Raw genomic sequence first — 27,379 nt, 5'->3', positions numbered from 1 at the left:
ATTGATGCTGCTATTTCTTCCGTGTTGTCCAAGCTACCTAATATTGTTTCATTAAAAGAACATCAGAGAACGCCTCTGAAGGTTTTTGTTGGCGAAAACAATGTTTTCGCCCTTCTCCCGACCGGATTAGGCAAGTTTTGTTTTACGGGGCGCGTCCGCTGCAGACGCGCCCCGGAGCGGTTAGCGGTTAGCGTGAACCATGTAAGGAGGCCTTTAGTTCTTGACGCGGTCGGCCCGGGATCGACTCCGACCCGCGGCGCTTTGCCGCCTGTCTTCCCCCTCTTCCTGTCAGCTCACTGTCAGTAAAACGCATGCCACTAGAGCCGCAAACACATTATTATTATTTTTTTTTTTTTTTCCTGCGTCGCTATCATCAGCGTCACGGGTTAGCTTTGGTGTGAGTGGTTGAAATAGCACGTCAATAAAGATGACAGACAAGTGGCTTATCCAATCATATGCAAGGAGTTTTGATAAGGCCCAGCCTTCAGTAAAGGTAATTCCTATGGAGAGGTCCCAGATGTATGTGAGTGGAGCTAGGCGGAGCAACATACAGCTGGCTTTTGTCAGGTTAATGTTTACATGCACAAAATTTATCGATTGGATTAAAATGTGTTCGGATGAAGTAATTGGATTGTACCCCTAATATGGGCACACAATCAGTTAATCCAATCACACTGTGTGTGTATATGCACCTGGCTTTATTCAGAATATAACTGCTCTGACGCAGTTATGAAATTCCCCTAAAAAACACAGAAGAAGAAGTGCTTGCGTCTTTGCTAAACTACAAAATAGTAAACAAAGCAGTATTATACAAGTTTGTTTGTCTTCCAAGCACCCAGGCAGGACTTGCACGATGTACTAATTACGTTTGAAACTTTCTGAGTAAGCAACGATTTTGAGCTCTTTTATTTTTTTTCGAACAGAAAGGTGGAGCACAGACAGTTTTGCTTTCTGTGATATTTCCGCCTCTCACCAATGCAGAAATATGTCACGTTTACGTCGGGGCGCACATGCGCGCTTGGGTCAGTTTGCCACATTGAGAATAACTTGAGCGGGACAAGCGTTTTTATGCATGTTGATTATCAATTGACATAAACCACCCCTCTCATTCAGAAAACAATTTCATTCTGATTGAGCTTAATCCAATCACAGTATTCTAATTGGCCTGTTTACGTGATGCATTTTTATTCCGATCTGCCGTTTATTCCCATTACTTTTGTCCATGTAAACATAGCTACCGTTTCAGTTTGGAGGACACTAGGTGTAAAATGGGGCACAGTCCTGCACAAATCGGGACATCTGGTCACCCTAACTCGAAGCCAAGTTATACCTTTAATGTTATTCATCAACTAGTGATGATTTAGGTTTTTGTTGTTTTTGTTTTAGACTTTTCTGGACTAATTATTCCACTCCATGCTCCACTCCTCTCAGCCTATCCAGACTATCCTGTCTGTTCAGTCACCTCCTAATCACCACTCAGCACCTTATTCAGCTCCACCTGCAGCTGCAATTAGTCTCAACTCCTCGTCTGTCACTCATGCTTATGTTTACCTGCTACATGCTACCACTCCCTGCCAGAACATCTTGTTTCACAGCCTGCATTACAATAAACATCTTTAAACATAACTGTGTGTTGGCTTGAATATCAGGTTCACAACGTACTGACATTACACAACTCTGACCTTAACTGAGGCAAGTTTGGCCAGCAGTGCTTTAGATGTTGGTCTGAGTTTTTTGTGACCTCTCGGCTGAGTTATTGATATGCTATTGGAGTAATTCTGGTTGGACCACCATTTTTGTTTTTTTATGGATAGTGGTTCTCACTGCATTGTACAGCAGATGTCAGTGAGTTTATTGCTTTATTTCTTTTACACATAGGAGTCTGTGTTGATTTGTGGGATTTGATAACCTACTTCATGTTGTCTGACTAGGTTCTATTCGACCAATTTTTGATTCTAGAAGTCTGCCAGTAAGCACTACAAAATGAAATTGACCTCAGCCTCACAGAAAATGTGGACAATCACAATTAATTGATGATTTAACAAGAGTGGCAATTCATTTTTTTTTTACAAAGCGACAGGTTGGAGTGGACAGAGTTTTCCTTTTTTCCCCTCAACAAATGAAATCATTTACAAACTGTATTTTATATTAACTCAGGTTATTTGAAGCTCTTAAACATTTAAATGGGACAAAAAAGTGTAATCATAAGAAATGTTTTATGGGCAAATACTTTTTCATGCAACTTTATCCATCTGATGTTACAAATCATGCATCAAGAATATTTTGCTATATTATGTGAATTCATTTATTTTATGCCATGGTCTGGGTGAATACTTGATTGTCATTGCCTACAGGGTGTCCATTAAAAAGTCAAATATCCTGATTGTTGTAAATTATTACGCTGGCTCAAACATTAGCTGGTAACAGCAAGACAGTTGGCAAATCATGAGTGATTTTATTGCTTCCTTTAACCTATTTTGTGAATTTGATCATTTTAAAGGCTGAGATGTAGCAGAAGAAAAAGAGGTGAGTGGTGCATTTGCCCTCTGAAAAGATACTTTTTAGGTTTCATGGCCAGAGCTGATTACCTTTGCAACGCGTCACAACGACAGATATTAAATAGTTATTTGCATCAGATGATTCATGCCTCTGCATCATCAATTGATTTACTTGGACTTAATTCCAAGTAAACTTGCTGTTGCCTTAAATGTACACCATTTAGAAGTTATTTTTCTTTTGAGTCAAAAAAGATTAATCCACATCTAACCCAAACTAAGGCCAAACTGTGTTTTCAAGCTTGTACTAAATATTGTAAAGACATAAAAGCCTGATGTGTCAGTTGAACAAACATGTTATTTTGCTTCTTTTTTTGTAAGTTATTACCAATGCAACCCTGTGCTGCAGCTGTATTTAACAAGGAAGAGCAGGTTTTGTCAGGTGATGAAGTCAGATAAATTTGCATAGTAAAACTTCTGACATTTGCTTTGAAAGCACTCCCCCACAGACAATAAACACTCCTATGCTGGAGCTAAAGTGGAGCTACGTGTAACCAAATGATTTGCATAAACAGTTGTAGTGCCAGGCAACACTTGTAACTATAAAAAGGGAATGTAAAGAAAACAAGTTAGGAATAAAATGACAAAGGCAAACAGGAATAGCGTGCACTATGTATGTATTGTTGGTGCTAGTGTGCTTGTGTGCACTGCTCTGATAAAACGGAGGAGATAAAGCAGATCAAATGAGGAAGCAATCAAAGAAGCACGGATATAGGAAAATATAGACCTGTAGGCTAAACTTGTTGCTGCTGGAATTAAAAATGTGTTTAATAGTACATTTTGATCATAACTTAATTGAACATTGCTGATAGCACTTTACATGCTGCCTTTACAGACCAGTCTCTAAAGGCAGATCAGGCCACCACAAAGGAAACTCCAGAGGAAGCCAGCAGGTCTGGGCCTGCTGGCTGAGTCATAGTATTACACCAGAGGAACAGCTAAGGCTACTTATCTTATCCAGCAATAGCCTCACAGCTGAATTAGGAAAAAATAGACAGCAGACCTAAATGAGATAGGACATCCTATGATTACTGTTTGTGTCTGGCTGTCCAAAAGATTGCGTGTAGATGATGTTAGGAGACAATCTAATTATTTGTCGGTTATCTAAGTTAAACGTCCCCTAAATCAGCGACCAGAGATGCTGTGAGGTCAGCTGTAACATTTATTTTTCCTTTTTTTTTTTTCAAGCTTCAACAGGTCACACAACTTGAACTTTGTTAGAAAGACCATACGCACAACATGCATATGAATGTTGGCCTCAGGAGGAAAACAAGTGTTCACAAGATAATTTTTGACTCAAAAAAAAACAGTCCATGAGATTGATGCTGAAATTTTTTTTGACAATTGAAACTAGCATAAAATTTAGAACAAACATCACATTTCTTCCACTCTCCCAATGAGACAAATTCTTTTGCGTTAGTTTTTATTACATTAATGGTTTGTTTTGCAATATAATAGACTATTATTACACTCTAAATTCTCAAGTTCACTTACACTGAGATTACCAAACCCTTAAACCAAAACCAAAATGATGCCATGTAATAATGATGCAGTATGTTCAATGATGCCCTTGCCATGTAAGCCTCCGATAGGTTAAATCACAATATTTGAGTTACATGGAGACAGATCTGCAGATTTATTGTGAGGCAACACCTCAAAGGCACTGCGCCTTTCAAAAGAAAATCGGGTTAGAAATTAGAGAGAGATCTTTGGACCTCCTCAAGTCCTTTTCTGGTTAATTCTGGGGTACAATTTCTGCATGCCAAACAGTGCTGTCCATCTGTTCAAATAAATACATGCCATTACAAATGCCACAGGATTGTCCAGCCATCGTGATGTTCTAAAAGGGGAAAGGTTCTGCATCACAGAAATAAAGGTGTTTAGGTGAAAATCTGAACATGTATCCTAGAACAAAAAACAAAAAGACCTTGTACAGATGGTGTCTAAAGCTGTTTGGAGTGTGATGAGCCACAGTTCAGCAAGTCCTGCTCTGTCTTCTCTAACCACCAGTCAGTCGAGGCAGATGACTGTTCACACTGAGCCTGGTTCTGCTGGAGGTTTTTCCCTCCCTGTTAAAGGGGGGTTTTCCTCTCCACTGTCGCTTCATGCATGCTCAGTATGAGGGATTGCTGCAAAGCCATCAACAATGCAGACAACCGTCCACTGTGGCTCTACGCTCTTTCAGGAGGAGTGAATGCTGCTTGTCAAGACTTGATGCAATCTGCTGGATTTCCTTAGATAGGACATTTTTTGACCAATCTGTATGATTTGACAGAATTTGACTTTGCAAAGTGCCCTGAGATGACATGTGTCATGAATTGCCGCTATATAAATAAAATTTAATTGGATTTAATTGAATTGAAAAGGTATGGTTCATTTGACAAAGTTCAACGTGAAAGCAGACCACACCAGCTGAGAATGTGCAATTTGGTCCCCAATAGAACCCAATCTACCAGACTTTCAGGGCTAGGCAAGTTATCCATAAAGAACTTTTCAGTAACAAGACGATTAAAAATGCTGATCATGTGTGACAATGGTTCACACATGACCTGTTCATCAATTCTCTACTCTTACTTCTTTCCCTGTATGCCTTGTTAGTTTCAACATGTTCTCATTTCGTTGTTTTCTTCCCCACCAGCTAACCTTCCATTAAAGGTGTGCTAAAGCACATACAAACATAGTCTAGCATTCCAGTTTGGTATCACACACTACCTTTAGCGTAATTGTGTTATTGTCTGCTCCATGCCTGTCCCTCCACCCATACGACAAAGGGGTTTGAGGCAGCAGTCGCCTTTACTGGACCAGGTGCTCCGCAAAGCTCAGAACTGGGTTCTTAGATTTTTTTTTTAATGGTGCTTTCTGATCCATGCATGTGTGTTTGATGTGTGTAAATATGGTGTGTCTGTGTGCAGCTGCCAGTCGAGGGCCCTCAATTGTACTCCCCTCCCCACCATTGTCAACTCACACCCTCTCGTCCATTCATGGGTTGAGATGGCTGACGGGCTGGCGGTGTGTGTGTGTGTGTGTGTGCGCGTGCGTGCGTGCGTGCATGCGTGCGTGTGAGAGAGAGAGGTAGGGGAGGGTGGAAAGGGGTGGAGTTATTTTTACCATATCTTAGTGGTCTTTCTTATTGGTAGATAGATGGGTGTTTGGAGAGTACTCAGAGGAAACTGTGCTGAAGTCAGGGAGTGAGAAGTTCTTGTTAGTTAGTCAGATATTGGTCAATGGAGCAGCTCAGGGCAGGAAGGGAATGGTAGATGCACTGTATCTGTTATCAGTCACAGTGATAAACCTGCAGATTCAGGACATCATATTGTGCTTCTTAATCAAAAAGGACAATGCAAATGGTTGATCTCTTAGGACTGCTTCCAGCTTAAAAGGAATCCCCTTATGTACAACCCACTTGGACTGGCATCATTTTTCCCAGCTATCCATTGGATCTTGTTGTACCATTCACCTTTAAAAAAAGGAAAATTGCCAATATCTTTGCATACTCGGCTTATTTCACCATTAACTGCACTGGAAAATCCCCTCCTTAGACTTTCAGCTTTGCTCCTGAATCGACCAAAGGTTGCATTTCATGACAGAACTTTGAGGGGTTGTTGCTTTTTCTCTGCTCAGTTTTTGAACTGTGTGGTAAGTTGTCTTCCATTTTTCTTTAACTTGAGGCAGCACACATTTTGCACACATGCTTTTTTGTAGGTTGTAACATTTTTGCGATGCACATGCTGAAACCTTTCTATATTACAAATATCTCTCCCTCTGTGTCAGGAGAGGGAGAGATATTTGGGGAAAACTTGCTCTGACTAGTTTTATGATGGCTTTTCCAACATTTATGTTCTCAAAATCATTGAGAGTTTTTCACAGAAGTGTTTGCCGAGCTTAACATTTAAAAATGTTCACTACGTAATTAAATAAAAATCTTTTTGTTGGAGATTGCCAACTATATTTGGTATAAATGGGCGCCAAAATAGCTGTGAATAAATGAATAATTCAGACAATCCAGTGAAATTACAAATGTAACACATACAAACATGATGTACAAATAATTATATGTATAGTTTGGTGATTATGTCTGAAAAGGGATAGTGAAATTTATCTAATCATACCCCTTCACCTAAGAACTAAGAGTGATAATTAGCAGTGCATTTTTCCCATTTATGAAAGCTTTTTCATGTAGAAAACTGGAAATATTTACCAATCTATCATGGCTTTTTGGGAGAATTTGTTCAGGTTCTGCTTAAATCTGACTACCTTTCTCTTTGCTTTTATACATAAGTACAATTGAGAATCATTTAAATGAGGATACCTGTGAAACCAATGCTGATCGGTGACACTTTTCCAAGTGTTTCCTGTGACCTCCGCCATCCTGGTTTTAGCTATGAATGTGGAGATGAAAATAAGGGTTTACCCTGAAACCCCCTCCACCCCCTCCCACGGGGTAACAGAACAGATAGAAAGTGGTGTTATGCATCTTTGAAAGATGAATCTGGACACCACCAGTTGCAGGAAAGCGGCAAAGGTGGTTAGAGGAGGAGGATACTTTCAGGGAGGTCCCCTGTGGCCTTAGTAGGCATCTGTTTCCCCACACCCCTGCCCACATTACCCTTATTTAGCCCATCCCCTCCACCCAGCCGGTTGCTGATCGGGCTGGGTTGATCACTGCCGGGCTCAGACAAATGGCAGCCGTCCGGCGCCGGGCCCTAAGGGACTGGTCAGGGTCTGGTCTCCAGGGAGCTCATCCTTCCCCACACCCCCAGGGGGGCTAACCCTGGATCATCACATACATGGAGAAGCATGCAGTGCAGCGGCAGTGCAGGCAGTGAGGGTCACTGAGGTGGAGGCTGCAACATCTGCTCTCTGTGGAAAAGCTTACACAGAAGGTATCTGGCATAAATAGGTTATGTTTGCTGTGTGATGGGCTATTAAGATTGAGTTTGCTCACTTTATCAGGTACGGTCATAACAGATTATCTTATCTTATGGTTATCATGTTAGTATGAATGTTTCTCACCAAATTTCTAAGATTAGGTTCCCAACCTTAGAAATTGCAAAACTCTGCTAGACTACTGAATAAATGAAAATAATTTAAACAAATGCATTTAAAAAAAACAGTGAAATACAATATTATTGCATATTTTTGCATTCTTCACATTTGATAGATGAGCAGATTGCTGCATAAAAAGATCTTTTCCTATTAAGTTTTGCAAAATCGTTATGATGAAAATGAGAACCTGAATAAATATGTATAAGTTCCTCAATTGAGAGGGTGATTTTTCTGCAAATGAAATATTTTAAATACAATTATACTATCAAATTTCTTTTGCCAAGACAACAGCTAAAATTGGGAAATTTTGAAGTAGACTAATTGGTCCTTTAGAGCATGAATAACGTCAAAAGAATGGTGCCTCACAAGATGTAAACGTTTTTCAAAATGCTTTATTTTCAGAATATAAACATTTAGGAATTTAATATTTCAGCCTAAATAATAGTTGCTTTCTTTTGTCTTAGTTGTGTTAGTCAGCCAGTGTTGTAACAGACAGCACAGACAGCACTGGCTTTTTTTTTTGTTTTTTTTAAGTTTTCCTTAAAATTTCTGCTGACTCCTCAGATTCTATCCACAGCTGATCCTGTGTCTGCTGCATTACCAGCCATATTTTGCATATGTGTATGTGTGAGTGTGATTTGAAAGGGTGGGGTGGGGGGTGGGGTGGGGGGGGGGGGGGCTGAACAGGTTTAAAACCACCCCCAACCCACCCCACCCCCTGCCTGCGTCTGTGCATGCTGCCGCAGCCCGAGAGAACAATACTGCCGTCACAGGGGGACAGATTGGGTGGCAGCTGCATTGTTGAAGGACAGCAAGCCAGACACACTTCTACCCCCTACCCCATCCAACACACACAAGCTCGCTCTCGCTCCTTCTTTTTGTACGTCTTTTGTTGTCGGCGGACTAAATTATTCCAGCTCTCTTGTGGCATTCAGGATGACAAACAGTGGCACGGCAGATTAGACGTCGGGGTCGGGACATAAAGAGGCCCCTGCTTTCCGGTGCCTCAGTCTGCAATCTCAGATATTACTCGTTAGATCTAAAATGTAATCACAAGCACGCTTTTTCATCTTTTGAACTTTGTACAGGGTGGTGGGTAGACAGAATGTTATGCATGTGTATGACACGCATATTTTATTGTCTCACATCAAAAAACAACTACTTGCTAAAGAGATAGTTTGAGGTGAAGGTCTGTGAAGTCATTAGCAGTTATAGCTTCCTTACATGTCATATTAGAGTCAATTTGTAGCCTGTTGTCAAGTTTTTCTGCTCATTTCTCGGCTACACAACATTCATGATACTACAAGAAGTACGTCAAGTATAAAACCTAGAAAAGCACGGGAAAATGCCGTTCTAAAAGTAACCTGAAAATCCTAAAATTTGTAAGAGGCAGACTTAGCACAACAGTGAGACACATTAAACCCATGGCACACATTGTAGTGACACTCTTTGTATCACCTTCCCACCCTCTCCCATTATAATTGTGGAGGACAGATTCTGTTTATATTGGGACGTCAGAATTTCTGTGTTTCCATTCGGGAGTGCATGTCACCTTGAGTCATGACTCCAATTTACAAAGTCTAACAGTTTGAGTTAAATATCCAATATGGTCGCAATGTGTAAAACACTGAAAGTTACAGATATAAACTATGGACACTTTTAATAATTGGAGTTGACACAATGTTATTTTGTTGCAGTGCTTTCATACTTGGATGTAAGATTTCTTGAGCTCCTAATTGGAAATATGACAAGAAAGTTACCTAAAGTTAGAGTTCCCACTTGGAAAGTCGGAGGTATTCAAGCAGTTCAGAGTCCAGTATGGCTGCTGCATGTGTAAAACTCAGTGAACATTGCAGATGGAGTATTACCAATTTATTGACAGTGTGATAGACAATTTAAAAAGCTTGTGGTACATGTAGTGCCGTATTAACTTTATCTAAATTTGTTACCAGCTTGCATTGGTACTTGTCAGCAACATGGCAATCACCAAATTCCACTGGTTTGCCTGCTTGCAGCTTGATGTGTGTCATCGCTTTGTGGGATGAAATTCCCAGATCCCTTCTGAAGCAAATGGGGTGGAGCATTAGCATCCGCTCTCTGTTTCAATTCTTTTTTGCTATTTCACAATTCACCTTTGAAGCTTCAGCCAGAGTGTTGTGGTATTCTTAAATCAAAACGGAGTGCTGCACGTTCTGAGAAACTAGGTCAGCGAAAGCTGTAATTCCTAACAAGAAAAAAATGTTTTCTAACCTAAATACAGATAGATCTTAATCTCCAAGCTTGCACAATCTGCTGGCATCAGATTTTAACCCTACGTAAAATTAGTAAAAGGGCAAGTTGCAGTGTTACATATTACTTCCTGCCTTATTTTCATATTGTTTTTGAGACCTACTTTATATTTCTCAGCCGCATCTTGAGTCTGAAGCGCATCCGTGAGCATCTGCAGTCAGATGCAATCAGATACATGTTAAACAAAGCCTGAAGCACTTTGGTGGAAGTACCCTATAAAATGAAGGGTATTTCCACTGACCAGCAAACCGCTCTAATGTTGTTTGTTGGTGTGAAAAGCAACAGAAAATGCCTATATTGTCTGCAGTTATTGTATGACTGGTCTGCGACTGTAAATACCTTTGGGACTGAACAGTGTGTTTCGCACTGTGCACAAAAGACGAGATTTGGTGAGTCCCAATAAACAGAAGGTATTTTAGTGCACAGACATGTTTTTATGCATGGAGCTAATAAAAGGCTGACCCAAATCCATGGATGGGGAATTATCCCATAGTCACTGAAAGACCCACTATTTAAAATGTGCACTTAATGCTTGTTTATGCACCCTGGATATATAGGAGCAATTATTATTAGTTCTTATTTCTTGCTATTAGGATAAGTCTTTGCATACTTAAATTTTGACAAACTAATTTAAACTGCATACAAGTTTAAATTATTCATATTCACCAGTACAAAAAAAATCCTGCATTTCTTTATGTAATTCCTCCTTGCTTTCCTGCTACAGTTTTTGTTGCTTGTTTTCTTGGTTAAAATTAGTAAGCTGCAAAACCATGAATCAAAGAAACCCAGCAGAAATACATGGGGGAAATCACAAAAACACATTAGAATAACCACAGTTGCACCACCACATGACAGGGATGCACACGCTGCTCCTGGGAGAGTCAGATGCAACAACAAAACCTATGTTACTTTCCACATTGCATATTGTTTGCTGCAGTGAGTTCAAATGGAACCTTTTTGTCTGTCTTCAAGATTTAGCAAAGACTTCCTTAGACTTTTTTATTTCCTAAACCGTAACTATTGGAAGTCAACAAAGTCAATTAAAAAGCTGACAATTGTCAATTTGCCAAATGCCAATTTGAGTCCTGAATTAATACACTTCCTGAAGTTTTTTTCTGTGTTTGAAAGCTGATATCATAGGGGTGTTCTTGTTTTATGAAAGAGATACTAACAGGCAAATTAGATGGGTGTAGCAGGGAGGCTTTGTCTCAACTTGTCCCAGTCACCAGGAAGTGATGCTGCTGTGCCATGCATCTCATATTTAGAATGCATTATCTGCAATACCGTTTTACAGTTTGCTTTGGTAGACATCCAGCCATCCACTCATCCATTGTCTACACCCGCTAATCCATGCTGCGTCACCGGGGTTGTGGGAGGGGCCTATCTGCAACAGTCGTTGATAAGGTGGAGCACACCGTGGACAGGTCGCCAGTCCATCACAGGGCAACAAACAGGCACACACTCGTACCTAAGGACAATTGTGTGTGACAAATTTACCATCGTTTTTTTAGACTGTGGGAGGAAGCCAGAGTAACCAAAGAAAACCCACTAATGCCCCGGGAGAGGATTAAAAACCCTTTTTACTGCCAAGAAACTGCACACACCTCTTCTCCACAGCGCAGCCCATGAACAACAAAGGACGCTAATCAATTTTATTAAACTTTTTTTTGCCTGAAGACACACAATGGGAACACCTAAATATCAAAAAGCAAACTGGTAATGGTTTTTATCCAGCAGAATGGTATATTTAGAGACTGGTTAGGCAGGTATTCTCTGATTTTATCTCTTCGCAAAATTTCATCTTGGAGAAATTACTCATAGCAACACTTGGATATTCAAATCAATGTGCAAATCCTGCTGTATTTCCCTGGAAATTACCCATTTGTTTGTATTTGTTTTCTCCTAGCCTCCTTCGCAGAGCCTGTCGGGGAGCAGTTTTACACCAGCACAAGTTGTGAGCTTGATCAGGTGCCTGGGAGCTGACGGAGGAAGAGGAGCTGGATGCATGAGAAGGATTCATGGGCCTGAAGGACCATCTGGAGGATGGAACTGGCCACATGCTCAGCCTAGGGCTGGATCTGGACTATCTCCATTTGGATGGTGCTGAGAGGCAGGGAGCCTCAAATATTCTGAAGGCTTCTGAAGTCTTGCAGGTCAGAGGTGATGTCCAAAGCAGGAGCAGTTACAGTATTGGTGGGAGCACGAATAGCCTGAGTACAAATCTGAGTTACAGCAGCAGCAGCAGTTGCAGTGTTTTTTCAGAGGAGAGTGCTCTTTCCGACAATGATGAAGAACAACATCAGACCAGCTTTGATTCTGGACCTGACATCTCCCGCCAAGATCAGCTTCACTCACCCCAAAACTCCTCCTTCCAGTGCAAACAAGTCAGGCTGGACCTGGCAACAAACCTGTCCACAGGAGAGCCACCACAGTCACAAGCATTAGCTCCCTCTGACCTCATTTCAGACTGTCGCACCAAGGTTGAGTTTGCTCTCAAGCTGGGCTACTCTGAGGAGCTGGTGCTGCTAGTCCTGAGGAAATTGGGCCCAGATGCACTTATTAATGACATTCTGGGAGAGCTGGTCAAACTGGGAACCAAGACAGAGATGGAACATCAGAAAGGTCCAACTGTGTCTCAGTCTCCTTCCTCATCTTTGTCATCCTTGACTTCTAACTCTTCACTTGAATCCTGTCGGCTGCAGTCCCCGTCGCCTCTGCTGGAAGACAAGGACAACTTTCGACCTGTTGTCATAGATGGCAGCAACGTAGCCATGAGGTGAGGAACAAAGCTCTTCTTACTTGGCAAACAGACGACAGTAGCTCACACCAGCATATTTGATTTAGAAAAAGATCTGCGATATAAGTTGTTATTTTTTCCACTGAGGTTGAAGAATGGGACAACCCAAATATCTGAATGTCCAAATTAGCAAACAGTAGTACCTAACATGCTGGTAAGTTTGTAATCTAATGTTTCAGGAGTTCTGATGGGATCCTGAGTTTATATATCTGGAGATAGTTTCCCATCTCCAGATATATAAACTCAGTGTATAAAGCAGTTTTTGGTGTTGCTGAAGCTTATGTGAATAAGGAAAAGGCTTTTACAGCCATTATTCTGAGTTTCTTTATTAATATCTTCAATTCTATCTATATTCACAAAGTTGATAATTACATTAGAGGCATGATGGTGGTTCATTCATCCCCGTTCTTGCCAATTGCTGATTTGCTGAATCTTAAATATAGACTGTTGGGTGAGAGGGTGTCTGTGTGTGTGTGTGTGTGTGTGTGTGTGTGTGTGTGTGTGTGTGTGTGTGTGTGTGTGTGTGTGTGTGTGTGTGTGTGTGTGTGGGGGGGGCTCTTTAAAAGCCGCGATCTTCAGCAACACAGTGACTGACTGACGGAGCAATTTACCAAGTCTTTCTACAGTAAACAGCATTATTTATTCTTAAGCGAAGCACAGGTTTCACTGTGTGAGTGTGTGAAAGATAGAGAGAAGTAAAACCACACAGTATAATATAAAATTGAGAGTTTCACCATTTCAGTGAAACAAAGTCGAGAAAATAAAAACCGATGATAATAATAATTTGAAAAATCTGTATTAGCAGCATACTATTAGTAGTTGCTAGCAGTCAGCACCATTGGCACACCACTAATTGTAACCACAGTATACTTGTTTTTTTCTAGTTTTTCTAGTAAATATTCTTACTTTGTAGCAAGTTAATTCAAGATGGCCGCATTCCCTTCCAAATCACAAATTATCCGAGGCACAAAGAGATTAAAGGTGCTTAAAACATAAAACCACTTTTTGTAATTCATAAAGTTGTCTAATGAAGCTCTGCTGTGAAGCTCCAACTATCCAAATACAAAGTTGTGATCTCGGTTTACAGTATATTAAAGTATCACTTTCAAATGTTCTAAAAGTATCTTTTATTTTCTCCTTCTCAACAGTAAAGTAGAACCAAAAAGACTGTGATGACAGAGCAGACAGCTCATTCTATAGCAAGCAGCCTGTCCAATAGCAGAGGGCTTCCATGACAAGCTCTGCGTGTGCATTTATATTTTGGGTAACCCGGCAAAATATATTTGATAAATGTCAAAGATCTAATTACATATGATTTATGTGAATACAATGTATATTTGAATATAAAAGTGTGCAACAGTGTATGTCTTTGTAAAATTAGCTACCATAGAGTCTGGATCAGTGGATGGATCCCTGCCTTCAGTTTATTTAATCTAAGAAGGATCAGATTTAGCTCCAGGTGGGATTGGTCACAACTTTGTTATTATTCTTACTACATTATAGAATTTGAAGTCAGAAGCCCCCTGTAAAATGTCTGCAGAAAAACATTTTCCTTATGTCAATTTAAGGTGCTTTTCAGACCAGCATAGTGGGAGTGACTCGTTTCGAATGCAAAAGGAATGCAAAAAAAAAATAATTCACACCATTTGGACTGGTAATTTCCCCCAACACTTTTGAAAGTGGACCAAACCAATTGGACAACATCATACAGTTAGAAAAGCTGCTTGTTTGTGGTGCTGTCACAGGAAGCTGTCCAGTATGAGCAGGAGGTGAGTTAGTGTTGAGTATGTTGTTCTGTATGCATGAGAAGAATGCTGCATAATAGAAGATAAGAGCAGAGACTCGCAGATCATGATGTGCTGTTGTGGCAAGCCAAGACATTGTAGGGATTTGAAGTCTTTAGATTGCATATATTCATAAATCATACATCACATCCTTCTTCAGCTCAAAGTTTAAGGTGCTCAACACTTCATGGTCATCATCTCATTCTCATCTTGATGATTAGCTGTATGCTGTGTTTTCGGCAGGAAACTGTCAAGCAGACTCATCTACCTCAATAAAGACTTGGTTAGACTTTGACAACTAACATTGTTTTTTACCAAAAAGTAAGCAGAGAACCAAGCACCAAAGCTTGATAGGTGGATATTCCCTCTGAAAAGCTGATGAACTATCAGCTTCCATGATTCTTTTTACAACATCAGATGATATGTTTTTCTAAAATGTGATGTAACTTGCCAGGAGGGATGGATAAAGTAAAATTCACCATCAGGCTCTAGCCGCACGAGAACAAGATTAGGCATATTTGCACGTTTTGTCAGTTAGACTGCGCGTTCACAAGGATCCAGCATTTTGGGAGAGCCTAAGCAATCACTTTTGGAAAACAGGTCCCAGAGTTTTACATGTTTCAAAATGCCAGTTCCGTGTTTTCATGTGTACATGCAAACTGCATCTTTTCTGAAACGACGACGTTGCAGCTTCGCCTTTCTCTGTACCCTGCCTGGGCATCACTTGCACAAATAACAACAAAACATGGCAGCGTTTGGTATTGCATTCATGTTAAGGCAAAATATTGGCTTTGTTATGGCTGTCAGTAGCATCCTCGGATTCTTCTCTTCTCGTGAGCCCGCTCTACACAGTCCCCTGCCAACCCACAAAAAGATCATGTTGAACATGTTTAAATGTTTGTTTTGTAATCCCCCGGCATGGTGCTGTGTTTACTTCACGTGAGTTGTCTGCACATGCCTGATGTTTTTTAGGTGTTTCTGTAGCAGTGTCACAGCGCCACCAATGGGCCCGGCATACCTACTGCAGTATTTTCAGTGGTGCTGCATCCTCTCGTGAGGTCATGCATTTTTTCTTTAATGTTTATGTGATTGTCTTCGTGTGGACAGAGCCTTATATTCGATAAGGACTTGTTTGAGAGCAACATTAAAGTGGTCAGTTAAATTCCCGTCCAGGAGAAAACCCCCCAGTCAAAATAAGGTAACACTGGCTGCTATTAGTTTGACGCACACTGAGCTTGACGTGTACTGAGCTGCTGCCCTCCTTCGAGCCTCGAATCCCCTGATCTGCTTCCACCACCACCACCCCCTCACCTCCTCTTCATACATTTCTGACCACCCTTAACATGTCAGCTGCCCTCGCGCTGTGAAGGTAGTTTGAGGTTGAATATGTGATTGTCTGCCTCCTGCTTGAGCCGATACAGGGGAGGCTGATCTGGGGCTGCCGTCTGCTCGCTGCTCCGCCTTCCTCCTCTCAAGTCAGATGGTGCAGCAGCTGGGAGGAAGAGGGGAGAGGGGAGGGGAGGGGGAAGGCTGTTTTCTTGATGGTGTGCTCTGATTGGAGAATATGAATTACATAGAAAGACAACTTACATAGAAAGACAACCTGTTTTCTGATCTGACCGTTTTTGAGCAAATTAAGAAAGCTGACCATCCCTGAGCAGGTCCTTTGTTATTCGGTTTAGATATTAACACTAGCCTCATCAGTGCACAACAAGCCATATTATACCCCCAAAGCCTCGGAAAAATTAAAATTGTTGTCATGGTCCCTTTAAAAGACAGTAGTTTCAGAATATTTTCTGGTGTTTCACACAAGATTGATAAATGCCTACTGTCTAGGTTCAATGTTTTGATGCAGAGCCAACTTTGTCATTCCCAATGTGCCTATGTTAATCACAGGACTAAAACCCATCCCAAATCTGTTATAATAAACGTTTTGTCATGGATGGGCACCTGTCCATCCTAGAATATCAAAAGAATTTAAAGTATTCCGTCTAATGTATGTGTTTCTATGTCGCTAGTTTGACTGAATGTTAGATAAGCTAAACTAAAAAAAAATGAAAATTACGCGCCATGGGTTTTAGAAGCTTTCCAGCTCTTCTCAATGTCATGGAGAAATCTAAAGTCTTACAGTTTAATAATTTTGCTTACTCCTTAGATCAATCATATTCACACTGCAGAGTCAATTTTCTAGCAACAACCACGTGTACTAAATTTTTCTTTCTGCCCATGCAGTCATGGAAATAAGGAGGTGTTCTCCTGCCAAGGGATTCAGCTGGCTGTTGATTGGTTCTTGGAGCGAGGTCACCGTGACATCACAGTTTTTGTCCCAGCCTGGAGAAAGGAGCAGTCGCGTCCTGATGCTCCCATTACTGGTAACAACTACCACAGCTTTCAGTAATCATTTTAAATCCCTGTGAAAGAAAGCATGTGCTTTTATTGTTGGAGGGGAAACGTCCCCCTTCCACAAAACAAAAAACAAACTCTGATCCATTTCCTACTCTATTGTTTTTAATCGTTACGTGCTTCTCCCTCCATTTTTGTAGATCAAGAGCTCCTGAGGCGACTAGAGAAAGAAAAGATACTAGTTTTCACTCCGTCCCGCCGTGTGCAGGGACGACGTGTGGTCTGTTATGATGACAGATTCATTGTCAAACTGGCCTATGAATCGGATGGCATAATTGTTTCTAATGACAACTACCGAGACCTAGCCAATGAGAAGACAGAGTGGAAGAAGTTTATTGACGAGCGCCTGCTGATGTACTCCTTTGTGAATGACAAGTAAGCATCCCCAAATGAAACAAGTCAGAGACCAAATAAAAACCTAAACTTTCCAGGAAAACTACCAAGAACAAAATTTGGGGGGGGGCTTCTTAACTCAAGTTATCTGTATTAGTAAAAATATTGAGGGGTATCAAATATGTGAAAAGGTAAAAGAGCACCTGATGCTGTGGCTGTCAAAGATCTTGATTCTTTGGCATTGCAAAACAAAAAAGAGAACCTTAGCTTTTCAATGTTTGATATACTCTTATTTGATCAAATTTTATGAATTGTGCAATTAGATTCATGCCTCCAGATGATCCACTTGGACGCCACGGACCAAGCCTGGAAAATTTCCTAAGGAAGAGGCCAGTTGCTCCTGAACCTCGGAAACAGCCCTGTCCTTATGGTATTATATTTAAATGTATACATATATTCCAAAACCTTTTCAACTGTGTCTTTTTTGTCATCATCTTGTCAGTAATTGCATTGGTTTTATAAACTGTACACAGTCCTAAAATGCCATATTTTTGCGGGAATAAAACTTTTTTTCCATGTGAGGGGTATATTATGCAAGGAGAAATATTAAAAATGAAAGGATGCATGAGCACAGCCTTAAACTAATACACTGCCTAAAACAATTAAAGGATAATATCAAATCAATCAAACTTTTGGAATATTGATATGGTCAGTTCGGCTGTAAAGGGGGTTATAAATCAGTGTCGGCTGTTCTGATGTTAAAGGTATACTATGCAACCGGGGTTGATTTTCCTGCGAGGCTCCCCCCAGAGGGCGAAAGTAAAAGTGCACTGTCATAAAGATGCTCAGCTTTTCTACTGGTTTCTCCGTCAAGCCAAACGCGGTTGTTTTGAGCTTAGCAGACAGGCGAACGCAACGAATCACCATGTCTACTAACACAGTAAAAGTATGAACATGCACACAGAGAGAGAGAAACCATTCCAATGCAGTGTTTCTCCTAGGAATTTGCTTACCGGATGAGCGGAGCGGGGGGGAGACAAGCTTAGCGCGATGGAGCGGGGGGGGGGGGGGGGGGGGGGGACAAGCTTTTGCGCGACCGGCAGAGCGGGGAGGGGGGGGGGGAAGACAAGCTTTGCGGATATGGAGTTAGTTTTTTTTTTTTTGGAATGTTGGCCAGGCGGTAGCATGAGGGAAACCCTATAATGTTACTTACAATCGCATCAGCAGAAACGCGAGGTCCGCATCAGCCTTGCAGCCTTCTTTTTCTTTTAGCTCTCACCATTCTGAAAAAGCTTGCTCGATGTTCACCCGTGTAGGACTCTTCTCTCTGTCCAGAGCCATTTTCCTCTTTCTTGCCTGCTCCGACATGGGCTTTCGCTGTTTTCTCGCTGGTTCCGCCATAATAACTGCACAAATCTAGCAACGAGCATGCCTTTCACTGGGGGCGTGTAGCAGTTCTCGCCGTAAAGCAAGACCGAGGGCTCTTGCAATTGCAAGTGCAGTATTTCCCCCACAGACCACTAGGGCGGCCAAGAAAACCTTTGTTCGACCTGAAATGACTCATTTAATCATCCAAAACGGTATGGAACACAATAATTAACTAAAAAATGTTGCATAGTATGCCTTTAATGAAATTGGCAAGAGGTGGACTGAAGGGGCGATGATGAGACGACCCCACAAACAGGAATGGTGTTGCAGGTGGAGGACACAGACATTATTTTCCTCCTCATTTTATTGGTTGTAGTCTTCCTTGACCAGGGTCAGTTTCACCACTGACAGCATGATGCGATACCTGGATCTTTCAGAGGTTGTACAGGCAGTCCAACTCCACCAGGATGCCACAGTATGTGCCATTACCTGAACGTTTTATCTGTCTCCCAGAGCATGAAGGAAATTCCAGGAGATAGGCATGTACTCTAGAAGCCGCCTGAGGTCCTTAACTCAGCAGCAGGACTGGTATCTGCTCCTTTGTGCAGGGAGGAACAAAATAAGTACTACAAAGCCCTACAAAGTGACTTCTGGCATTAATTTCTCTGACTAAAGAATTAGTAACAGACTTCATGAGGGTGGCCTGAGGGCCCGACGTCCTCTGGTAGGCCCTGTGCTCACTGCCCAGCACTGTGGAGCTTGTCTGGCAATTGTCAGAGAACACTGGAATTGGCAGGTTCAGCACCAGAGCCCTGCTCTTTTTACAGATGAGAGCAGCTTCACTCTGAGCTCACGTGACAGACATGAAAGTGTCTGGAGAATAAATGGCTTGTACTTGTATAGTGCTTTAACTAGTCTTGACGACCCCCAAAGCGCTTCACACTACAATCAGTCATTCACACACACATTCACACCCTGACGGTGGTGAGCTATGTTAGTAGCCACAGCTGCCCTGGGGCAGACTGACAGAGGTGAGGCTGCCATGCACGGGCGCCACCGGGCTCTCTGACCACCGCTAGCAGGCAAAGCGGGTGAAGTGTCTTGCCCAAGGACACAACGACAGAGACAGTCAGTACGGGGGGATCGAACTGGCAACCCGCCAATTGCAAGACAAACTCCCTAACCTCTGTGCCACGTCGCCCCGAGAAGCTGCGGTGAACGCTATGCTGCCTGCAACAGTATTCAGGATGATCTGTTTGGTGGTGGGTCAGTGTTGGTGTGGGGAACCGTATCCACAGAGGGATGCACAGACCTGTAAAGGATAAACGGTGTCACCCTGTCTGCCCTTCGGATATCATGATGAAATCCTTAGATCAGTTGTTAGACCATTTGCTGGTGTAGTGGTTCCTTCTGTTGAATGATAATGCCTGGCCTCATAAGGCAAGCTTATGCAGGCAGTTCCGGGAGGATGAAGGAATTGATAACATTGACTGGCCTCCAGGCTTCCTTGACCGAAATCCAATAGAGCATCTCTGGAACATCACGTTTAGGTCAATCTGACGCCACCAGGTTGCACCTCAAATTGTCCAGGAGCTCAGTGATGCTGTGGTAAGGATTTGCGAGGCTAATCCGAGGATATCATTCATCATCTCAGACGAAGCATACCCTGACATTGTAAGCCATCCATACAAGCACACAGGAGTTATAAAAAAAAACTACTAAGTACCATTTTTTTTAAAAAACAAGTACTGAGTGTGTTCTACATGTGAAAACAATCTCTTACATTCTCCCACAGTGTCAACCCAAAACCTTAAGTTATCAGGGAGAAAACTGGATACAAAGTACATTTTATTTTTCAGTATCAAAGCAATTTCACCCGTAGATCCAAATCAACAAAGAATGACTTCATGGGAGGAATATTCAAGTTCTGGACTGGCCTAGCCAGAGCTTAAAGATAATTTGACAGAATATCTTTGAGGTCACCTAAAGGGTTGTGGACAAGGGATGCCTTCACACTCTGATAGATGTTGAAAACTTTAGCAAATGCTGGCAAGTCAAGAAGTAGGATGCTGGTAGATTCCCAATAGAAAAGACTCAATGCTGAGGTGCTTCAAATTAGTACTAGTATTACCAGTATTGCACCTTTTTATTCTTCTTTTCCTTTTATCCGATTTGGGCTCTTTCCAGTTGAATTGCGAATAATTTGTGTCACGTCATTGGTGTAAAACGTTTTGATAGTTTACAATGGCCCTTTTATTTATATCACAAAAACATGTTTTTTAACAGGCACACTAAGAGCCACTGGTTATACATGAAAGTACCTTAATGTATTTTTTTTATTGTTCATCGACTTTAATATCTGAAAACGTGTCAATTCACAAAAAATACCCATATTTTACACTCTTCTTTGTTCCCTAGGAAAGAAATGCACATATGGCCATAAGTGTAAATTCTACCACCCAGAAAGAGGAAGTCAGCCCCAGCGCTCAGTGGCTGACGAGCTCCGTGCCAGTGCCAGAATTTCATCAGCAGCTTCCAGAGGCCTGATGGAACATGCCTTGATGGGGAAGAGCCAAAGCAGGTGTCAACCAGAAGAGATGCCTGAAGCTGAACCAGGACATGGTAGTAAACTTCCAAACCAGAGTCCCAGGAGTGCACCTTGTGAGCTCACGGAGGACAAACTTCAAATGTATTCCAAACCAGAGGGGTTTAAGGGAAGCAGCATCAATCGGGGTCATTCTTCATTAGGACATCTGGACAGGTGGCCGCAACTCGAGGAGAGTCACGGAGCTTATGGTTCAAGTTTAGTTGACAGCTACAACAGATGCAGTTCTCCAGTGGTGGGCTGCAGGTCTCTGGTAAAGGCCTATTCAAGTCTCCGTCTCATGGTGCCAGAGACCCCAGAAAGTAACTTACCAGCTGGTCTGCAAGCAAGTTCTCTTCCATCTGACTGCAGCAGTGATAACAGTATTAGCTCAAATTATTTCCCCCCTGGCCCTATGTCAGACAACTGCCCCAAATGCCAACATCAACTTCCTCACTACCATCATCACTATGGTGGCCCATATGGCCATGCAGCAAGTCGGGTGTCCTCTGGAATGGGCCAGCATTCCCCTTGTGGTTATTCCGTTTCTCAAAGATTGCAGAGAACGCAAGGGTCTGTCATTGAGGAACTTCCTTGTTCAGTTAGCTCTCATGCATCTCCATGCCGCCGCAAAACCACTTCAGCTAACATCCTACCCCAGCATCAACATCCCCTGCTAAGCAACTATCCAGGGGAACAACCACCTCATCTACCTCAAACATCAACTTCTCATCCCCATTCCCAGAACTCACCCTTCCGTCCTAATGTGTTAACTTCGTGGGAAGGTGAACTCCAGGACTCGGCAATATACAAAGGATCACCCCTTAATACAAGAAAAAACTACTCTGGGGTAACCCGACATCATCAGGATAAGACACATTGGGATTCTGACCACGAGCCATCTATGAAGCCTTGCTATGATCTGTTTTCCTACAAGAGCTTTCCCCCACTTCACGGCAAGGGTTGGCACTCTCCTTGGGGCCAGCAATTCCCATCGGCCCCACATGGTGTCTCAGCTTCAAGTGTCCCACCATCCCCACAGCAGTCCCTCAGATCCAATGCCACTCACAAGAGCCCCCCGCTGAACGAGCGCCACTACTCTGGGCAATTTTCCTCGGGTCAGTATCAGGACCTCAGAGAGAGGGTTTTTGTCAACCTATGTGCCATCTTCCCAACAGATTTGGTGAGGAAGGTGATGACCAAAAACCCTCACGTGACAGATGCCCAGGAGCTTGCAGCTTCAATTCTGCTAGAGAAATTGCAGCAGGTTTCTTAAAAGCAGACTACAGGGGAAGTGCACACAATTACTGCCCCTTTCAGGTTAAACCCAATGAAGTCGTCTCAGTATTGAAAGCCTACTTTAACTTTAGGGAAGTTATTCCTTTTATGGTATTTTTGAATACAAAAGTTTTAAAATTAACATATCCTTGTCTAAATATGCCTTTTATTTCAGCACTTAAGATGAGGAAAGGTTGGGGTTAAATTATTTTATTTTCTGAGAATTGATGGATGGCTTAGAGGGACCATTAAAGAGGGACACAGTTCTTCATATTTATTTGTTACATTTTAAGTTATATAGTTTTTTTAAATTAAGTTTTTGGCACTTTCTGTAGTTGTGTTGATTTTTTTCTTTTGTCTCGGCATATTTTAAAGGGGCAATCATATCAGGGTATAAATTAAACTGTCCGTCTGTCAACATAGCGTGTATAAAATAATATATTTATTTGTATTCCTTTCCCCTACTTTACTTTCTTTAGAAATGCATTTGTGCATTTTATTGCATTTCTGCTTTGGTTGGCTTAACTTGCTGAGCTAGTGTTTCAGTCTGCGCTGACAGGTGCCACATCGGTTGTTGGGAGATGTTGTGGATTTCCCCCAAAGGGAAGTGAAACTCTAACAGCACCCACAAAAAAAGATAGCAAAAACTCCACTTGAAAACCCCAAGCCGTTTTTCACCACTGAGAAAGCGTTATTTCCTCTGCTCGGCTCACTTCCTAGTTCATCAGGTTTTAACACAGATTTTCTTACTCCCAAAAACCACAAAATTCTCCCTCTTTTTTATATTAAAAGAGTATAAATCTGTTAAATGATATTACAGTAATGGGTGAAAATGTTCACACTGAATGACGTTTATTTTATTTTTTATTGGAAAGGTGTTGATTACATGACTGTGTTGCGTAAAATCCACAGTCTGTGGCATCCACCACTACAGTTTAGTCTTCCTTAGATGGGGAATCATTTCTAACCATCTGACCATTTTCAGTATCTGTTAATTGTACCTTGTGTAAAATAACATTCACAGATCATTTGACTAGACAAACAGCAACGTAAACAAAGTTATGGTACAAAAAAAACTACCTCTTTCAGTCTTGTGTTTTTCACACCATTACATGAAAGTCATCTTGTGTACCAGAGTGTATTATTAATTAAATTTAACCTTAAGGGAAAACCATGCAAAAGATTCAATAATTAGATTGTTTTAAGTCAAAGATGAAGTCAAAATAAAGAAGCTCAGCTCAAAAACAAACCAAAGTACCCATAATCAAAAATAATCATTTTAAAACCATTTTTGGCAGCAAAGGATTGATGCAGTCATTTCTGTATGATTGTACCAGTCTTGTTCATTGTTGCGGAGGAACTTTGGCCCTCTCTTCTTAACGTTGCTCCAGTTTATTGAAGTCTTCTTTTTCATCCATTCTGTTGCAGATTTGCTAATTTATTTGACAATTATCTGTTTTTTCCCAGGCGCATTTTTTTTTAAACTTTAGTGCAAAGAAAGTGTAAACATGGTGGTATCTTTTTTGTATTTGTTCAAACTCTTGAATCGAAAGAGGGGGTGCTTTTTCTTGTGCGAGACTGTTAACGGTATATTTGAGCTCTACACAATGTTCTTGGAAACAGCTGGAAACTGTGAAGTTGGAAAAAAGAAAGTTGGACCAAAAAAGCTATTTTGATCAAATTTGACTGCACCATTCTCAAGGCAAAAAGGATAATATTCTATTTGTAAGTTGTTGTTTTTCCAAATGTTTTTGTTGTTTTCATGCCTGTGCAAATTCTCAGTTATCCGGGACATCGCAACAGTAAACAGGCTTGAAACGGACTTGCGCTCAGTTTTTTTTTTTGTTTTTTTTTTTTCTGAAAACGTTTCAACACCTTTCCAAGAGTCTTTGTCAGTTCTGGTGCCACCAAGATTTGCCGTTCTATTTATTTGATTATTTTTATTATTTAGTTAATTACGTCAGTCTTCTTTGTTGGGCTCTTCAACTCTACTGTTGCATCCAAAATTATACATACACCTGGTAGATTTCCATTACAAATTAACTATGAAGAAGATCGTCTTTGATTAAAAAAGGAGGAATCCAAAGAAAGTAAAGCAATATTAAAAGGGCTTAAATTTTAAATACAAATTCTATTGCTTAGATTTTCTAGTTTTATATACATTGTATTCGCAATGTCATATCAAGATATTTACACCCTTCTTAATAATCAGTTTATCTGTTTATTATTATCGGCAATGTATCAAAAGAAATTAATTGTTATTGTGATGAGCTCCAAGTCTTTGAGGTTGGGAGGATTCCTAACCATCACCCAAATCCAAAACATCCAAACTCCTTCTGCCATTCAGAACAATTGGTAAAACTAAATGGCTAGTTTAAATCTAAATATGCCAGGGGTTTAAATAATTTTGGGCTTAACAGCATCATGGTGTGAAAAAAAACACACGGAGTGGAACACAGAGTATTCCGCGGAATATTGTTCAAATTAGTTTCAAATGCGACATCCCAATTATTCAGCTTTAATTTATTACAACCGTTTCAAGAGTCACATGTGCTTCCCTTAGTAGTTTGATGTCCTTTTGAAGCAATTTTTCAATTTTGCTAGAGATTCTTTAATGTAACCGACTTAAACTGCAACTGTTAAAAGAAATAGTCAAGTTTATTTATCCAGAAGTTGGGTCATTTGAATGCTGAGGAACTTTCTGGAGAAAATTCATGCCTAGATGGCATAATTTATAGTAGCAAGAATAACCCTTCTTTGTTGATACAAATTGTATCCTTAAACCTTTGAAACAAGGGCATTGTTTTATATGAAAGTTAAACAAAAGGGTTTTGCGCTGAATACTTTAGATTGTGTGGCTAACTTTTGTCACCTTTGGTACCGAGGCTTTTATTTGACAGGGATTTGTATTCCTTTTTGCAAGATTGTGATTGCGAAGAAATGGAAACTGTCAAGTGTATTTTTGGGAGAAGCATTTGTTTGTGAACTCAAATTGTAATACAATGTAGTTCAAAATAAAGAACATATCTTTACCACTGGTTGGGAAGAGGCTGAGTTGGTCTGGGTGTAAGTATTTTCCGATATGTACATAAAGCTGGGGTATTCTCACTATTTATGGGACAGTTACTTAGTCAGGGTAGAACAGGTATGAAACCAAACAGTCTGTAATAACCTGTGAAGTAAATCAATGACTAAAAGGTTATCAGAGCAGCACAACAGGCTTTAAACATTTATTTTCCTTAAATGTGCAACCTTATTTGTTTTACTGCTGCCTGGAATCTCTTGAGCAGGCAAAACCGCTCTCCTCCATCACTGCTATTTGTTCAACGGAAAGCTGATTTCCCTCCTAACAAATGTTTTTGTATCCTGCTCACCTGGCACTGTGTGCTGTGTAAACTTATCACGCCCTTAGGGATGTTCTGTTCATTTTTGCATGTAAGAACATTTCGTTTGTGTGAGAGCAAAGCATTTTTTGTATTGTCCTAAGGTTTTTTTGGAAACCAATTTTTCCAACTGTATTTTATCTTAAGAGATTTAGTATGTTTGACTGATGCTGAATACATAATAGTTTTTAAAGATTAGCCTACACCAAAACAACATTACTTGACGCAATGATTCCAGATTAAACTTGAAACAAATATCCAGTTTTCTGTTACTGGCTAACCAAGGTTGCTATTGTTCGTAAGCTGCATGCTAGCTTATTTTTGGGAGACATGAAAACAAACAAATTTAAAACAAATGTTTTGTGTGTTTTTTTTCTCGACTTTTTTGATAGTTTTTTTTTTTACTTGATATGAATTTCCAAATATCGTCCTTTTCCACCAAATTATTCAACACTTGTTAAGATTTTCATTTTTTTTTTTTAGAACAAATGCAACAAGGCTGCAAGCTAACATAACAAGTGTATACAGTACACTGGGATGTGCATTTCATTCCTGTTTCTTCATGCTCAGGCTAACGGTGCTTATAATTTGCAAAATGCAAATTTGTCATTCAGTTTTATAAATTTGCAAATTGCTTCCTGAATTTAATGAACAGTAATTAGTCAAACCCCTGTAGTCAAGATGGAGACTTGACTACAGTCAAGTCTGAATACAAAGTCATAATTACTATCTGCAAATTACATTTTTATAGTCTTGTCCAACACTATAATTTGGGAAAGGTGATTTTTTTTTTTAGACATTATGTGGGACTACAAAAAGGTTGAATGATATTATCTGCTACCAGTTTTGTCACACCACCATTTCTACCCTGCTGTAACACAACTTAATTAGCGCAACAGTAACAGGGTTGCCATTTTGGAGGCCCAAGCCAAATAAACATGTAGGTTCCAGCGTTTCTTTATGCTCAGGCTAACGGTGCTTATATTAAACCAAAAGACATTTTAAATGGCAATTCAAGAGTTTACCATTGTTTCAATACCAACTCTTCTGTCAGATATGAAGAGCTTTAAAGCAAAAGACGTTACAATGCTGGGTCCTTAAACCCCAAAAGTTGTTTACTGCATATTTCAACATGGATTCTGGGGAATTAGCTAAATGAGGCATTGTGACTGTTCTTGTATGTGATTTAACTAAGACTAATAAAAGCTCTACTCAAACTTCAATACGTTGCTTGGATCTGCATCTGAACAGAGAATGTCATTAAAAGGGAAAGCTAGAACATTATCCCACAGATTTTTAACTTTTGTTACTGTATGGTTAATAGTTTGAAGGTGGTAGTACATCAATTCTGCATATAGTTTTCTTTAATAAGTAAATTTGCTGACTGAATCAACATTGAGTTTACACTAAAATCTCTATGAAGTACGGGATTAAAAGAATGTATCGACTGTGATTGGTAAAGTCAGAACCTTATATTACCATTAAATAACTTTTTTAACTTTATGTTATTTAAAAGATCACAATATTTGATGAATATGCAAGTTAATTATGGATAACAC

The 27,379-nt window shown here is 40.6% G+C and overlaps 1 protein-coding gene across 3 annotated transcripts; it reads left to right on the top strand.

The window, feature by feature from the left end:
* The first annotated feature begins 5,708 nt into the window (after positions 1-5,708).
* LOC105938343 (probable ribonuclease ZC3H12C) lies at positions 5,709-27,043 on the top strand. 3 transcript variants are annotated; one of them, XM_036138953.1, is made up of 6 exons: positions 5,709-6,191; positions 11,797-12,666; positions 16,704-16,843; positions 17,015-17,249; positions 17,531-17,637; positions 20,994-27,043. In XM_036138953.1, the coding sequence occupies exons 2-6, from the start codon at positions 11,909-11,911 to the stop codon at positions 22,433-22,435; spliced, it is 2,682 nt and encodes an 893-aa protein (XP_035994846.1). In that variant the 5' UTR covers positions 5,709-6,191; positions 11,797-11,908; the 3' UTR covers positions 22,436-27,043. The 3 variants fall into 3 exon arrangements, with proteins under 3 accessions (XP_035994846.1, XP_035994848.1, XP_035994847.1); XM_036138954.1 differs by lacking the exon at positions 5,709-6,191 and adding an exon at positions 11,338-11,606; XM_036138955.1 differs by lacking the exons at positions 17,531-17,637; positions 20,994-27,043 and having other exon boundaries at positions 17,015-17,253.
* Positions 27,044-27,379: the final 336 nt, after the last annotated feature.

Source organism: Fundulus heteroclitus, chromosome 7, assembly GCF_011125445.2.
Source record: "Fundulus heteroclitus isolate FHET01 chromosome 7, MU-UCD_Fhet_4.1, whole genome shotgun sequence".
Classification (NCBI taxonomy): domain Eukaryota; kingdom Metazoa; phylum Chordata; class Actinopteri; order Cyprinodontiformes; family Fundulidae; genus Fundulus; species Fundulus heteroclitus.
Note: the sequence above shows the minus strand (reverse complement) of the source record. Positions and strands in the feature narration are given on the sequence as shown.